Below are 16,431 nucleotides of genomic sequence, written 5' to 3'. Positions count from 1 at the left end.
ACCTCCACCCCACCCCTACCCCCACCCCACCCCTACCCCCACCCCACCCCACTTCCACCCCACCCCCACCCCCACCCCACCCCCACTCCACCCCCACCCTCACCCCAGCTCCACCCCCACCCCACCGTAACTCCAGCAAATGAGCAGCCCCGATGCACCCCTTCTACGTCGTGACGTAACCCAACGCGACGCGCTGACGTCACGCCACCGCCCCACGTCCCCGTTGCGCGGTGACGTCGCCCCGTTGCGCAGTGACGATGCGTCGTTGCGCGGTGACGTAGGGGGGGCGCGGTGACGTTGGGAGGGGGGGCGCGGTGACGTAGCGCCGTTGCGCGATGACGTAGCGCGGTTGCGCGGTGACGTGGGGAGGGGCACCATCGACCCACGTTGGCGCCAAAATAGCAGCACGACGCCGGTGCGGTGGGAGGAAGGAACAGGACACGGGAGGTGACGACCACGACGACGACGACTTGAAGCGCGCATTTTTACCTCAGCGATGGCCTCAACCGCGGAAAATCGTCTTAACGGCGAACAGGCCACCGACTCTCCGGCGTCCAAGCGGCCCCGTCCCAGCCTGGGCAACAAGATCACGGTGGTGCTGGGCGCGCAGTGGGGCGATGAGGGCAAGGGCAAGGTGGTGGACATGCTGGCCACGACGGCCGACCTCGTGTGCCGCTGTCAAGTGAGTTGTATTTGTGTTCTCTCTCTCTCTCTCGTCACCTCGGCCAAAGCTAGACACTTTAAATGCCTACGAACTAACTTACCAAGCGGGGCGAGAGCGGTGACTTGGTTTGGGTTCACTGCCAACATTTGAGGCGGCCGCGATTCCGCGTTCATCGGCGCGTGACGTCTCGCGAGCGCGGGGATTTTTGTTGTTTTTTGTTAATTTGTCTCGACCTTTAGATTTTCTGCGTTGAACGCGATGCAGTTTGCCGAGTTGCTTGTTTTTGCCCGCTGGTTTTTTTTATTAAAAGATTCGCGCGATTCACGCTCCCCCGTAGCCTAGGCCGCGCCCGAGGGCCCTCAATTAACGCCGTCGCCGCCTCGTCGTCGTCGTCTTCTCGGTCCCGTCTCTCTCCCCTCTCTCGTCGGCACCGATTCCTCTCAGCAGTGCTGTGAGCTCCGTTGTAGGGGCCCCAAATCCGTCCTGGGTTCGTTCGGGGTTTATTTTTAGGAGCCTCCGAGAGCGAAGTTCGCCGGCGTTGGGGGTCGGTGTGACCTCCACCACCACCACCACCACAAGGCCCCCTTCACACAGTGGCGAGGTTATCTCTCATCACCTGCCCGGGTTAACAACATTACCTCCCTGCCTGTGGGGGGGGGGGTTAGCACCGGGTAACGGTGTGATTCGCGAGTATGTGTTAAGAAGCCGTGCAAGGTTGTCGTGGTTAATGTCCTACGCCTTACTACGGTTTAAGCACGTTTTCTAGAACATTCTTTCCGTGGGCTGTGTAACCGGTTAACATGAAGGCCTATGTACGTTTATCACGGGTGAACCATTTACTTGACCATCACCCGATAACCTTCATGGTTCTACGCATAGGCCATCACCTTAACCGCAAACGTTAATATCTTTGCGCGTTTATCGCGATGCTTAACTCCGTTGGGTTTATGATTAGCTAACCCGAATATATTTTGCTCTACAGTTTTACATTAAGTGTATTATTGCAGGAAACTGTAATAAGCACATGCATGTAAAATGTATCTTCTCGAACTGGTATACGTGAAAGAGTTAACGCCATAAAACTGCAGTAAAGCGTTGACTTTTACTGCGTCATATTCGGGTGGAGTGTCCGCAAACACCGTTTTGAGTTGCATTGAATTCGGACGGGGTTAATCAAACGCTGCATGTGTAGTATGTGTTCCCTTGGTTATTACAGTAATACATCCAGATTCACTGCAACGCAGTCGTAGGTACAAGGTGTGGTGGATAGGTTATTTGCAACCCTGCCACGTTTTATGAAACACTTTGGTCATGCGACAGCCGAGAGCACATTGACGTTTTGTCCTGACACACAAGCATGTGCTTCCCATTAAATGCCAAGCCACGTTAAATGTCACGCGTTAAATTCAAGTGCCGTGAAACATGTATTTTTTCCCTCACAATGGAAATAGTTACATCGTATTCCGATAAATCTTGTAGAATCTAAATAATCGTTTTTCAGAAGAGTCATACTCAGGAAGTTTGGTCATAACTCGCGCATTTTCTGTATTTCAGTCATGGCAGGAAACCAGTCATTCAGATGTGGCTGAACTCTGGTAGAAAAAAGCAAGTGAGAGCCAATCTGAACGGGCGTGGGCTTTATTTTAACGCCATCTGATACTCTTAAGAATCCAAAATCTGAAAAGGCCAACGTCGTGGGCCGTGTCTGAACAAACCGCAGGGACCAAGATATCAGGTTGCACCACGCGCCCTTTGGACCAGTGTCCAATCACCGCTGACCAGGTTGGCAAGCTCTTGCAACTTTCAATGGCTGATAACACCCATAAACAACTACATAAAGTACCTTTCTCAGGTGCCATCATGCTATTGCCTCCAGATGCGTACGACATGCAGACAGGCATTGCTTCCAGTTGAAACGGGCAAAATGGTTGTGTATGTACGTGCATTTGTAAAAGACAACACTTTTTATGGAATTGCTTGAGTTGCTTCCCATAAGGAGTTTCATATTTACGTGGTATTTTTAGGTTGTTGCTAGAACCATTGCTGCAAATACGAGTCACGAGGCTTAAACAGCCTTGCCTCTTGTTGGAAATAACCTTTGAAGCAATGACAGTTGTAACATGTTGTTGCTGTTTTTTTTTACTAACTAAAAATCACGGCTTATCTTCACACGTTTTACAAACGCGAAAGTGCACTTTACATATGTTATATTGTTGTGCTGAAACCCCTGGGTGGGTTTAGAAAACTTTTAGGTCCCATTCTAAGAATTAAAAATAGTGCTTTTACACATGTGTTTTAAAGCAGTATTGTAAAAACATCCTTGCCTTTGTAAATGTGTTGCTAACTAAATCATTATGGTTAAATCAACTACAACTTGTTCTTGCTCCTCAAGACTTAAACATTAGTTGCAGAGAACACTGTAAGAAGATTTTCAACAGGTGCATATCACCTACTCTGACATATGGGTCTGAAACATTGACACTAATAGAAAAATAAACAATCGCCGAATGCTGCTCAAATTAACGTAGAGAGATACATGCTTCACATTACACTGAGACAGATGGACACTTTAAACGAGAGCACAAATGCAAATTAGAGACATCCTATTAAACGTAAGTGGGCTTGGGCAAGGCACATCACTAGAACATGTATGCATTTTGAACTTCTTTCGCACCTTACTGAGCCAACCGTGCTAACCGTTGGGTCGAGACTGGTGGCAGTGGCAACCAAAGGAGAGAACGTGCCAGGTGGATGACCACAGCAGAGAAGAGAGTGAGATCAGCTCATGCAGTAGCTAGATTGATGGATTCTTAAGATCATAAGAGACAGTGATGACGAGTTGAGACTTTCATCAACAAGTGGATAGAGCATGGCTGAGCATGTTATAGAGAGCCCATTAAGATCAATACTTTTTCAAAGAAGACTCAGATTTATTCAGGTACAAACAGTAGCAAATGCATAAATTAAACACAACATCTATCCAAACAATAAACAATGTTAAATAATGCACTATAAAACGAAAATAGCTCCATATGTTTTTTAATATCATTTCTAAAAACATTTACGTTCAGGGTTTCTAAATAATTGTCTTAATATAATTATATAAAGTGTCCATATGAAAGCAGTCTGGTATATATGTATGTTGAACGTCTTTCGAACCATACATAGCCAAACGTGCTAATCGGCAGGTTTCCCAATTTACAATGATTTCTATCCCTGGCTGACCGTAAATGTGTGCAAATATATACAAACTAGCCTTTTGGCCGTCCAAGGACGGGTGTATTTCAGTAAATCTGAAACTTGCAAGCGAAAAGCAGACCGCGACGTGATATTCATTTTATCAATTTGTGTGCATTTTGCAAGGCCGCGGTGACACAGACTTATTTCATTTAAAGGTTATAATCCCTTGTTCATCATGATGTCCTTTTTACTTCTATGTCTCAATAGCGTTACGGAGATCACGTGACGTGAGGGTTCTGCCTTTGTAGTGAGGGTTGTAAGTTGACTCTGAGTAGGGGGGAGGAGGCGCCTTGCCCCTCCATGTGGAGTGACGTCACCTGCTAATTAATATTAATGGTGGGGTGTCCATTTGGAACACGTCACCTCTTCATGAATATTAATGAGGGGGGCTGTTCGATGTGGAGTGACATCACCCGCTCATGATTATTAATGAGGGAGGGATGCTACATGTGGAGTGACATCACCCGCTCATGATTATTAATGAGGGGGGTACTACATGTGGAGTGACATCACCCGCTCATGATTATTAATGAGGGGGGGATCCATGTGGAGGACGTCACCTGTTAATGATTATTAATGAGGGGGGCTGGCCGACGTGGAGTGACGTCACGCATGGGACACACAGACATTATTGGCTCATTATAGTAGTAAATGTTTTCGGGCCAATAGAAACATGTAAAATGCTATATTTTTATTTATTTATACATTTGTAAACAAATCAGAGTGCTTTTGTCGACCATAAACGTGGACATACAGTACTGTATACCATAATCAACTGTTATACGGTGCCACACTGCTGCTGTATTTGAACTTGTGAGAGATTTATTTGTGACCGGACCCAAACCTCACTGTGCTGCTTGCAGGGAGGAAACAATGCGGGGCACACAGTCGTCGTGGACTCGGTGGAGTACGACTTCCACTTGTTGCCCAGTGGCATCATCAACAGGAATGCCACCTCCTACATAGGTGGGGGCTCAGCACAGTACATATTTTGTTAAAGTTAAGTAAACTTAATATAAAGGATTCCATTAGCATGACCAATAGACCCCCCCAAAGAAATGTGTATTTTGCAAAGTCATTGCCTCTGGAACAAGTGTGTTATTTACTTTAAAGGAAGTACAGCCCTGTGTGGTGGAGAGCATGGTAACCAAACAAACGGCATGGCAACATGATTTTCTTGGTTACTGCTTCTACTGGAGCATATTGACAACAAAATGGGCAGTATAGTAAATTATCATGTGAAATGTATCTAACAATAAATAATGGTCATCCTTTGTAGACTAACAACTGCCATATGAATGTGTAATTTCCACCAATGGCTCAGCACTGGCCATGGAGGTGAGCCCGACCCAATGCTTGCTTTGACAACAAATCCAGGAGGAATATGAAATAACCCTATGCGCTAATTGTGGCCTTTTAAACATATTAGCATTGGCCTTTGTGTGCATTCAGTATATACAAAATATGTCGACAAGTGCGATACAATGGAAAAGCATGTATATTATGGTTTATTTTGGAAAAGTAGATTTTCAAAGCCATTATTGCTGTAGTAGCATGTGTCTGCCATGCCTCGGCTGCCAAAGAATTGTATCACGTGTATTTTATATTTTGAAACACAACCAGCCTTTGCACTTGATGTGGTGTAGAATTACCAGCTGTCAGGAGGGGAGTGGCAGGAAAATTAAGAGGGACTGGCCAATCTGCTTGCAGTAACGAGTTATCTCCTGACACTGAAAATTATTGACCTTTGGATGCTTTATTGCCACAGTTTCACATGTCATAATCATTCTCCACTTTCATCTAAATGAGGTGTCTTGTGGATGTTATTAAATTCTTCTCTGTGGATGCCAACTGCTCCTTGCATTTGTTTTAAAGCTTTTTTTGTGAAAGGAAAGCTAAGTGTGCGACGCTATCAAACAGCTTTTTTTTATTTGCCATTTATTCAGGAAACGGTGTTGTCATCCATCTCCCTGGCTTGTTTGAAGAGGCAGAGAAAAATGAGAAAAAAGGTAAAGTGCAAGCATTGACGGGTATTCACCAGAATGAAGTGAATATCACTGAATATTGCTCTCATAATTTTTTGTGCTCTTACTTTCTCTCTGATCAGGTCTCAAAGACTGGGATAAAAGGCTAGTCATTTCGGACAGGGCCCACATTGGTAAGTAGGGATATTTACATATGCATATCCTGTAGTTGCACATTTCATTGCATTTTAACTTTCGCAGCGGTCATGATAACGATGACCTGCAGATTGACGTGAATACTTTTCCAAGAAACGTCACATTCAGATCTTTAAATGACGAGAAAACCCATTTCAACAAGTCTCCCGCCTGCATTAATTTTTCTATGGTGATGAGTTATCTCATCATTTACAGATTTCTATGTATTGCAAGTGCTAATATGGTCCTTCCATTTTTGAGGTTTCCCAGAGACATATATGGCAGCAGCGAACATTTATGCGAGTACTGTACTGATGAGTCCCAATGAGGACGAAACCCGTCTGTTTAGATGGCCATGTTTTCTCAAGTCTTTGAGTTGGTGGTCTAAATGACAACATGGCAATACATTAATTTATATTTAAATCGTGGTCTGGATAAAGGTTTAGTACATGCAATGCACACCTCTATGCGTTTAAAAAGCTATTAGATAACCATGAATGTGACGCCTTGCACTGTTCCTTCTTGTTTTGACAGTGTTTGATTTTCACCAGGATGTGGATGGCCTACAGGAAGTACAACGCCAATCGGAGGCTGGAAAAAAGTGAGATTTGGTGGGAGAGGAACTTTGCGAACAAAGTCGGGCAATGTTTGGTGTGAAAACAGAAAAAACAGCTCAAATTTTATTTTTGCATATTCACTGACGCAAAGCACGTAATCATCAGCTGCTGAAATATTGTTTCCTACGCTTCATGAAATAGTAGCCACAGCTATTATTTGCATAAATCTATTTTTAAAAACTATCTGCAATACTGATTAGGTTAAGACAATGTAATTTGGCAGTGGTGCATAATCACAAATAACAAAAGTCAATCACACTGCCTTAAAAGGAAAAACATTTTTTTTGTGAAACATAATAAGCAACTTAAAGCTTTCGTGACTGCAGGAATTCATATTCTATCTACGTGGTTTGACCAAAAGACCCAAATAATGTAATGAGCAACGTTTCTGGCAATGCAGTTTGTGTGCGATGAAATAGGGCCATTTCCTAAAACATCAGCTATTGTATATTGTTCCTCTTTAAGGCAGTGTTATTGATGATTGTGAGTTTCTTTGATAACATGGTTATTGCTTTGTAGCCTTTAAGAATTTGTAATACGGAGCAACTTGGCCTGTATGATTGAACTTCTTTCGCACCGTATGTTGTAAACATTTCACTTATGGGATCGGTGCACTAGCAGACCTTTTTTATGGCTTATTTGTGCATAGGGACAATTTCACTAAAAGGATCTTGCATAATGAGAATAACAGTCAAAATTATCTGTCATATTTTGTATCGTGCACTCAATTGCCCATTTAGCAGCATGCTGACTTATGTGCAGTTCAGTTTCATGAATCGGACTGCTCTACATATATTTTCCACTAGGTGGCGTGAGTTCATTACAATTATATTCTTTAAACAGGAGTGAAATCGTTTAATTAAATGTTTTTATAAGTGGTACCACACTAATCTGAGGCTAATGGTGAATAACTTTTGAAATAACTACACTCATTGATACCATTGTGTTGAAAAAGTAAGTTTGAAAAGTGAGTGTGCACACCGTTTCTCAAAATAATTTTATCAAGCCATTATCATATCTAGCAAAAAAAAGTGGTAACTCTACATTTCGTTATGAGCTTGTACTTGGCTACATTTTAGAGTGGTTGCGGTTGATGAAATGTGTGGCTCTGTGTGCCTGTGCTTGTGGTGCTGTAAATTAATGCCAGCTTTGGCTCCCCGCTCCCAGCCTGGGCACCACCAAAAAAGGCATCGGGCCAGTGTACTCGGCCAAGGCTTCCCGCAGCGGCCTTCGCATCTGTGATCTTCTGGCAGATTTTACTTATTTTTCTGAACGGTGAGTTCTTAATTAACGGCCTGTTCCACAATGCTAAGACCGCACGATTGTGGTGGAACAATGGCCCTGATGTGCGAATCAAGTTTTTCGATTCCATTGTGTTTTGTTCAAAGACTAATTTCTTGAAAATATATTTTAAAGTGGTCAAATTAAGTAAGTTTACAGTTTTCTCTGATTGCTTTGTGCTTCGCTGTTCCTATTAATTATGTATTTGCTGTGTAGGTTTAAGGGCCTGGCACGGCACTACCAGACAATGTACCCTTCTCTGCAAATAGACACAGAGGACCAGCTGAAGAAGCTCAAGGTGTGCCTAGCAGTTTCCCATAATTCATTGTTTGGGGGATTATTGTGGAATTCCAAATCGTGGTGAAGCAGTATTTTTAACCTCACTGATAATATATTTTGCATGTGGTTGGCACAAAAATGTCCTTCAAAATGAAAATTTGCTGTTGCACAAAAGGCTCATTATGGCAGAAGATGATGTGGATATTCTCTTGTTTAAGAGCAAATTCAGTGATGTGCAGGAACAGTGAGCCGATATAAAAGGCTAAGCCATGATGCAAATTGTATTCCTTATGAAAAGAACACTTCACAATTGATGCACGCCATTTTAAGCCCTCATTTTTGTTATCCCGGCTGTCCAAATTTCCTGCAATGTGCCTGATCTCATCTGATCTCAGAAGCTCAGCTTGGATAATGTTTGGATGGGTGACCACCATGGCTAAAACGGATATAATAGGCTGTGAGGCTATGTGGTAGATAGCAGGGCAGAACAATACATTGTCGTACTGTACTTATATGCTCCCATGTATGTGGTCCCTGCATTCAACTCGCACTGACCAGTTTGGCCTACGTAGCTTAGACCGTGCCTAGCACATCAGTGGGGATAGACTATAAAACTAAACTAAAGGGTTTTTTTTCCCCCCAGGTAAGGCCCACTGAGCTATATAGCTCGTTTTGAGAAGCCACTGGCCTCAAAAGGTTTGCCAAATGAAGTGGCTTATCACGTGGACATTTATTGCAGCCAAATACTCTTAAACACATGTTTCAAACAAAAAATGGCTAAATATTACCAGCCCAGTTGCTAATTGTTTCCATGCACAGGTGTATGCGGACCGCATCCGGCCCATGGTGAAAGATGGGGTGTACTTTATGTATGAAGCACTGCACGGAGAGCCCAAGAAGATCCTGGTGGAGGGCGCCAATGCTGCCCTTCTCGACATTGACTTTGGTATGGGAATGGGACTTCGGAGGCGGAATTCCCCTCCGTAGCTCTTCAGCTGCATCTCGACAGCTTACAAAAAACATTCCCATAAATACTGCAGTATTTATTAACCAGGTTAAATAGATTGCATATTTTTTCCCCCAAAGTTTATCCCAATAGCGCTATTGGTGTAATGTCATGAGGCAAAGGATCCATTCGGATCCCGCATAGAGCAGTGAGCTCTCTGTCTTGGAGAATGGTCCACCAAAGCGGATAGCACCGTGCCACCTTTAAGATCTGGTGCATGAGGAGACCATCCACTTACTACTTAAGAAATGGTCTAGTCACAATGGGATGCCTGGATTCGAACCCAGGTTCTCAGAAGTTATGGCTCCGCTCTCTGGTCTATATGTTTAAATTATGACTTGGTCTATTGCACATTATGTCACAGGTTCAGTATTAATTTCAGAGTATTTTGCTGTAGTTTAAAATGCTATATTTTTCAATTGTACATTTATTTTTGGGTTCTTCATTCTTCGGAGACGGGGAAAAAATGCTTCTTGATGCTCAAAATTCCAGCTTGGGATATATTTGCACCTTACTGGTGTGCATCTCAGTTTTCCCAGGTTAGTGATGAAAGTGAGGCACACGTACGTAAGAGAGCACATTAGAAGGCGGTTTCTTGTTCTGTACAGTCATGACATTTTACTGGCAGCGTTGTAAATCACCACACTCCTGTTTGAGCTGTCACTGTCTCAGCAGCTGCTGAGCGCCTATGAGTCTGTGTTACAGCCAGGAAACTGCAGGGAGTGCTGTGGTGGGCTGAAGCTCAGAAGATTAAATGTTTTAGCAGGGCAGTTCTCGGTGGGATGCAATCCTAGCCACTGCTGTAACCTTATGCTTGAGCGGCGGAGCGTTGTGAATCGGTCAAGGGCTACTGCAGTAGCAGCAGCGAGGTGTTGTTTTGCACGATGGTGTGCTAACATTAGGCCAAGTGTCCGTGGGAGTGGATTAGGAGGGCACACGACTGATTGGCAGGGAACATGGTTCTGACCTTCCAGCTTCTAGGGTTTCACTCGGATCCTGGTCCCTGCTGGAACATCCACATCTGGCCAAAACAAGCCATGAACTTTTAAAAGGCATTAGGCCATCAAATATAAAAACCCATTGCGGTATATTTAAGCATTATACAACACTGTTAACTGAAGATAAAGAGAGATGCACTGTTTTCACATTGCCCTTAAGACTTTTGGACAAAGGGAATTAAAGTTCAGAAATTTAGCTTTCAGATAAATGTAAGCTAGTAGCTATGTATAAGTGAAAACAATTTATGAGCTGGTCAGAGCAGCAGGCACCCTTTAGCGAACGAAACTTGAAGAGATTTCCACAACAGCAAGTTAGGAAGTTCTGCGGTACATGGAACAGAAAATTACCACTTGGAGTGAACATTAAGGGCCATTTTACAATGGCATTTGCATCACACCTCCCTTCGACTGACTGTTTATATGCATGTGCTCTAGCAGGCTGTTAGGAATTAGGAATTTTATGGGTGTCGTGGGTTCTCTTGAATGTGAAACCAACCGGAGATTTTCATAAAGAACCACGTAGCTTAATGATGCCGGTAAAGATGGCTGCATTATAAAGTTTTTCTCCAGACAATATGGGCCAAACAATGCTCGCTTAACAGCACAGTGCATTATAACAGGCCTGCATGCATCGCTTTACTTAAATGCGAGCCACGGATACAAAACAATTTAAAAGAACTTAAAATGTATTACACACACTTATCAACATGTTCACATAGGTTATGATGCCTTCGTGCATTTAAACTTTAGTATACGTTTAAAAAAATTAAATAACCAACTCGCAAAGCTTTTTATTATGTAGTATACAACTGCGTCAGAAAGCAATCTTATTCCATCCAGTTGCATGACTTCATGAAAGAGTACCATCAATATCTAAAGTCTGGTGGACAGTCTTGAGATGTTGATGATGAAAAAAACATTGATGGCTGTGCGTGTTCATTTTGACAATCATCAGCAGGGTATTTATATACAAGTTCATTTACACCACTGTCAAAGGCTATGCCGAATTCCAGTGATGTTTATATACTGCTTTTGTACCACAATGTTGGTTGCCTCTGAATTGTCAACAAAAACCTGAGTCTCATTATATTTAGACAATTGTTCTCGTTAAGCACAAGCGCTGTAAGTACCATCAGGGTTAAACTAGGCCACTGGGAAACCGGGTTAGCTAGCCCAGGAATTGCACTGCTTTGCACTTGGTTTAACTTAACTTCAGTCTGCTGGCAGCTGATTTAAGTGGTGCATGGTGTGTAACGTCTTAACTCCACGACGGTCTAATCATGCAATGTTACGGTTGCCCAGTCCAACCCTTAGTAGCCTCACTTCGAAATGATGTAGTCCGTACCATTTTTTGTTAACAAACCTACAACTGATTTTGAGGTATGCGCTTCCCATTGTCACAGTTTCAGTGGTGCAATAAGAAAGAAAATCGTTTTCCTTGTTCAACCCTGTGTTCCATTCCCACGGACGTTACAGGCACGTACCCCTTCGTGACATCATCGAACTGCACGGTAGGCGGCGTGCTCACGGGGCTCGGCGTGCCGCCCCAGAACGTGGGCGAGGTCTACGGCGTGGTGAAGGCTTACACCACCCGCGTCGGCGTTGGCGCATTCCCCACCGAGCAGACAAATGTAAGCGCTTCCCACTCGTTTTGGCAACGCCGCTCCCGTCTCCTGCCTCCTCCCCGCGTCGTGTGCATCTGGTTATTTTTGAGTCACAACGGGACACTGGGTTCATTAAACGAAATGCCTTTAAAATGTATATATTTACAAGAGTTTAAGCATGTGAACGCATTACATGCATAGCTTTATAAGTGAAAGCCCAATGAGGCAATAGTCCCTTAAAGGGGCAACCTCGTATGGATGCAAAGAATGTGCAGTCCAATATTTCTCGGCGCAGAAAAAGATACCCTTGCAAGAACAACCTCGGCACATAAAAAAGTAAAGACGTTTTCATCGTAATGTAAATGTAGCGTATGCATGCAAGAATCCGCATACGTACCCTTCAGCTATACGTTTTACACAAATTCATTGGAAAGGTTCAGTGATCTGATGTAACACCAGCTGCGCTGAACCATCCGGCCGCCCTCGCAACACAAAGTCAATGATTTATTTTTTACATGGAGAAGTTGCTGATGTAAGTTGCCTTCATTATGAAAGGAAGGGACTTGGAGTCAAGGTTGGGTTGCTGCTTTTCATTGTTTCTGTTTGTGCTGGGCTCGTAGGACGTGGGCGAGTTGCTGCAGACGCGCGGCCGGGAGGTTGGCGTGACAACGGGTAGAAAGCGACGCTGCGGCTGGCTGGACCTGGTGCTCCTGCGCTATGCCCACATGATCAACGGCTTTACCGCGTAAGGGATGCACCCGAGCGTGACCCGAGGCATCGCTCGTGCTGTCTGCGAGCAATGCTACCATGCAGCAGCCAAGCCAAAGTCTATGGAATGGGGGGGGGGCGGTGGAGAGCGGGGCTGAGAAAAGATGGGCAGACGGAAATCAATCAATACTTGAAGTTATGAGGCTGAATTAAATTTTGAGATTGAATATTTTTTTGTTTATTGTTTATGCAATACAAGGTGATTCATGAATTAGTTATGCCTCTTGAGCTAGAAAGCGATCCTTAGCTGCCCATTAACCTTTGTAATTGTGTCATTTCACGTGAAATAATGTTTAATATTTCTTTCAGCCGATGGGCTTGAGGTGGTGTGTAACACTCGCATGGTCTGCACTACTCTTTCCTATCAGGCTGGCTCTGACCAAGCTGGATATCCTGGATGTTTTCAGCGAAATTAAAGTGGGCATCTCGTACAAAATTGACGATAAACCCATTCCTTATTTCCCTGGTAAGTAAATTCTGCCGCTGACACTGCCTGTTGGACAAAAATATCACAGATTCTGACCACTGCCCTTTTCGAGTGCAGTACGAGCTCTTGACTCATTGCAAACACGGCCGTGTCCGAGCAGCCAACCAGGAGGTGTTAAACAAGGTGGAGGTGGAGTACAAGACGCTGCCGGGCTGGAACACGTCTACAGCAGACGCACGCACCTTCGAGGAGCTCCCGGCGGCCGCGCAGAGCTACGTGCGATTCATCGAGAACCAGCTCAGCGTGCCCAGTGAGCCCTCCGCCCGCTACTGCATCGTCCCTCTGGCATTGTTGTCTTAGGCCACATTTTACCCGCAAACGATTAGCATTGCATTTATTGCTCGTATTACAGGCTTAATTTAACCACGTAACGATTTTCTTTTCCACTTGTGCGGTAATTGGCATGTGTGGTCAGTGAGTGGTGTACAATGGGAACTGAATGCCACATGAGGCTGCTCATGTGGTATGTACGCACAATGATGATTGGTTAACGTACATTAAACTGGTAGTTAAAAATCCCTGTGCCGTTATTCACATAAGGCAATTTCAAACCAGGTTCACTGTACATTGTGTAAGGTTAAAAATGATTAATCTGAATGCAAAATGGATTTCCACAACGTGGGCTGGAAGTCACTGCAAGCATGACCTCACCTTTAGATCTCCACCGTCACTGAATGAGAAATTAAATTTGTGATGCACGTGCTACGTAATGGCAGTAGGCTGCCATCGCGGTGTGCTGATTGCTGTTTGTGATGTTGTGTTGTGCAGTTAAATGGATCGGCGTGGGGAAGGCGAGGGAGTCGATGATCCGTCTGTTCTGAGGAGGTGGCGCTGCAAGCTGCTCCGTGCAGATGCGTGCAGATGCGTGCAGCTGGTTGTAGCTGGGACACGCGGTGCAGCCACGGTGCAGCGAATGGTGGTCGGGTTGGCCAGCAATGCATGCGACTGCACGTCTTCACATTTACAGGTGTTGACAGAGCATTGAGGAGTTTAACGCTTGGGTTTTTGCATTTGTTGCTGTACAGTGATGTTAATACGATGTCAACGTTGTGATTTCAATCGTGGCTGCATTTGCAGTGTGCCTAAATAATACTGGCTACAGAGATGTGGACATTTTGCTATTATGCTGCTACATTTTAGTCAAAATGTTTTAAACGCACAAGGAAATTTCGGAAGTAAATTAACACGTAATCCCTTAAGTTGTAAATGAAAAATGCCTTTTAGTTTTAAAGTTAAATTTTAATCCTGTACAGTTTCTCTTTGTCAATATTTTGCCAGTCTATATAAAGCCAAGTCTTGAAGTGGGTGGTTCTTGCCTTACGTGACTTTAATGCTTCAAGATCTTATTATGTCCAAGCTTGCATTTGCAGACATTTGTATTCATGCAGCAAAATAGATTTTTGTTTAACCAAGAAGGAAATATAGCACTTGCGGTTGTAAGTTATATCATACATAAACTTCAGCAATTCATCAGTTGCTAAATGCCATCTATGTGTTTGTAAACATACTGTTTGCGGGACTTTAAAAAACACCATAAAGTACACTGCTTGTTTTGGGACCAGGCCCTTCAGACCTTGACAGTCCTGCATTTCTCACTCACTGCTGTATTTGTTAAAATTGCGTTACCTTGCACACTGATGCAGCAACTAACATTTGTGCGCTTGTAAATTTTTTCAAACTTTTCCTCATTAATGAGCAAGTTTTTTGATCACAGGTAACTTGGAGGCATTGGTGGTGATCTGTATTGTTTGGCTTGAGTGGTGACACCTGTAGCACTGGGAATGAATTATACCTGAACAGTAAAACATTTGTCCTCTTCCTTTATTTGCTGTCTTGACATATGATGGTCTTGATTTGTGTTCTGTTATGCTGCATCCCGTAATCTTGCTGCAGGGGAGCGACATTCTCATTCAATGTGGTTAAGGGACAGGGCCATTAATTTTGCAATTCTTACTCTTTGAAGTGTAAAGCACTTGCTGGAATATCTTGCACCAAGGGCTCTTTATTTTAGTCATAGCTCACCAAAGTTATAGGAAGCATGAGGAAAACCGTCATTTCATTGCTGTGAAATGGCTGCAATTCTACGTGAAATGAAGCACGCCCTGAAATTACAATGGATTGACAAGCCGGTCTGTAGCACAACATGTCCTGGCCCATGCTGCCCCGTCTGTATAGCCTGAACAACTTCTACAAAGCAAAGTTTTTGAGTGCACTGGCATATTGGAATTGCATTATGCAACTTTGGCTCGTAGAACCTTTCTTATTCAGATGTTTCATATGACACATCTATTAAGCTCCAGGCAAAAGTAAATCTTGCGTGGAAAAATTGCATAATTCTAATACCTGTAGTCATAGCTATGTTTTTCGATGCCTATATAGGTTTCCTCGTTCCGTTTGTTCTGGGGTAAGAGAGGCACCCAGGTTGGAAACGGCTGACACGCAAGATAGCCAGTAAATACTGGTAGGATGCCAAAACAAGTTGACATTTTTTCTTTTACCAAGCATTTGACGAATTGACGGGTTGCTCTTGAATTTCACCTGTGGTAGCATGGCCACTGCAGATGCGGGTGTAGGGGCGGGGGGACCACAGGTTGATAGCTGTGGAGTTGGGTTGACCCGGCGGTAGCATTCGTACGAAGGTGAAGATTTTAATCGCCGATCTTCAGCTTAATGAAGACCTTTGTAAAGAGCCCACCATTCATTCACTTCCAATTAAAGATGTCAACGGGGCCAAAACCATCGATGCCGCCACACTTTGAAAACGCTTTCTACTCCATTCTTTATTGCAAGGCCCGCGGGCCACTAGTACGGCCCTGACGTGCGGTCCCCGACGACACGTGTGAAAACACCCCCTCATCCATCGTGCTGTCACAAACCCAATGGTTTCAAATGTGTGACGGTTCTCGCACTGATGTCTTATGGGCGATAGTGGCCCCTCTGATGAAAATTCGTGAAGAACTGCTCTCCTCTGACGAAGTCCACAGCTGATGCACAGTGGACACGTGACCTCCACGATGCGCCCCATCTAGTTTTTGGTCTTCCCCTCGGTTGCCTGACTGAACACCATTCCAATGTAACTTACTTTTCAGTTTCAATCGATATCCTCTGAAAGTGTTCAAGATTCTTCGGAAATCAATGTTAAAGAAACCCCAAAAAAGAATATAGTTTTACCTTGTAGATGTTCATATACGTACCGAAGCCATGTCCTGTGTAGTTCTAAGCTTCATTAATGATTTTAAAAAGAATGTTAGTTGAGCCAGGCACTGAGGTGATGTCACTCACAATGCCAATACAGTTACCACCTCGCGTAAGAGTGCTGTGATGAAGT

At 44.0% G+C, this 16,431-nt stretch overlaps 1 protein-coding gene across 1 annotated transcript; it reads left to right on the top strand.

The window, feature by feature from the left end:
* The first annotated feature begins 290 nt into the window (after positions 1-290).
* Positions 291-14,908, top strand: ADSS2 (adenylosuccinate synthase 2). The gene is made up of 13 exons (XM_078596013.1): positions 291-682; positions 4,768-4,870; positions 5,851-5,913; positions 6,012-6,062; positions 6,598-6,664; positions 7,848-7,955; positions 8,178-8,259; positions 9,060-9,186; positions 11,721-11,875; positions 12,469-12,593; positions 12,985-13,082; positions 13,204-13,353; positions 13,872-14,908. Exons 1-13 carry the CDS (start codon positions 497-499, stop codon positions 13,922-13,924), a joined length of 1,368 nt encoding a protein of 455 aa, XP_078452139.1. The 5' UTR covers positions 291-496; the 3' UTR covers positions 13,925-14,908.
* Positions 14,909-16,431: the final 1,523 nt, after the last annotated feature.

The sequence above is a fragment of the Lampetra planeri genome, chromosome 7 (genome assembly GCF_965212315.1).
Source record: "Lampetra planeri chromosome 7, kcLamPlan1.2.h2, whole genome shotgun sequence".
Lineage (NCBI taxonomy): Eukaryota > Metazoa > Chordata > Hyperoartia > Petromyzontiformes > Petromyzontidae > Lampetra > Lampetra planeri.
This window is presented reverse-complemented; position numbering and strand designations above follow the sequence as displayed.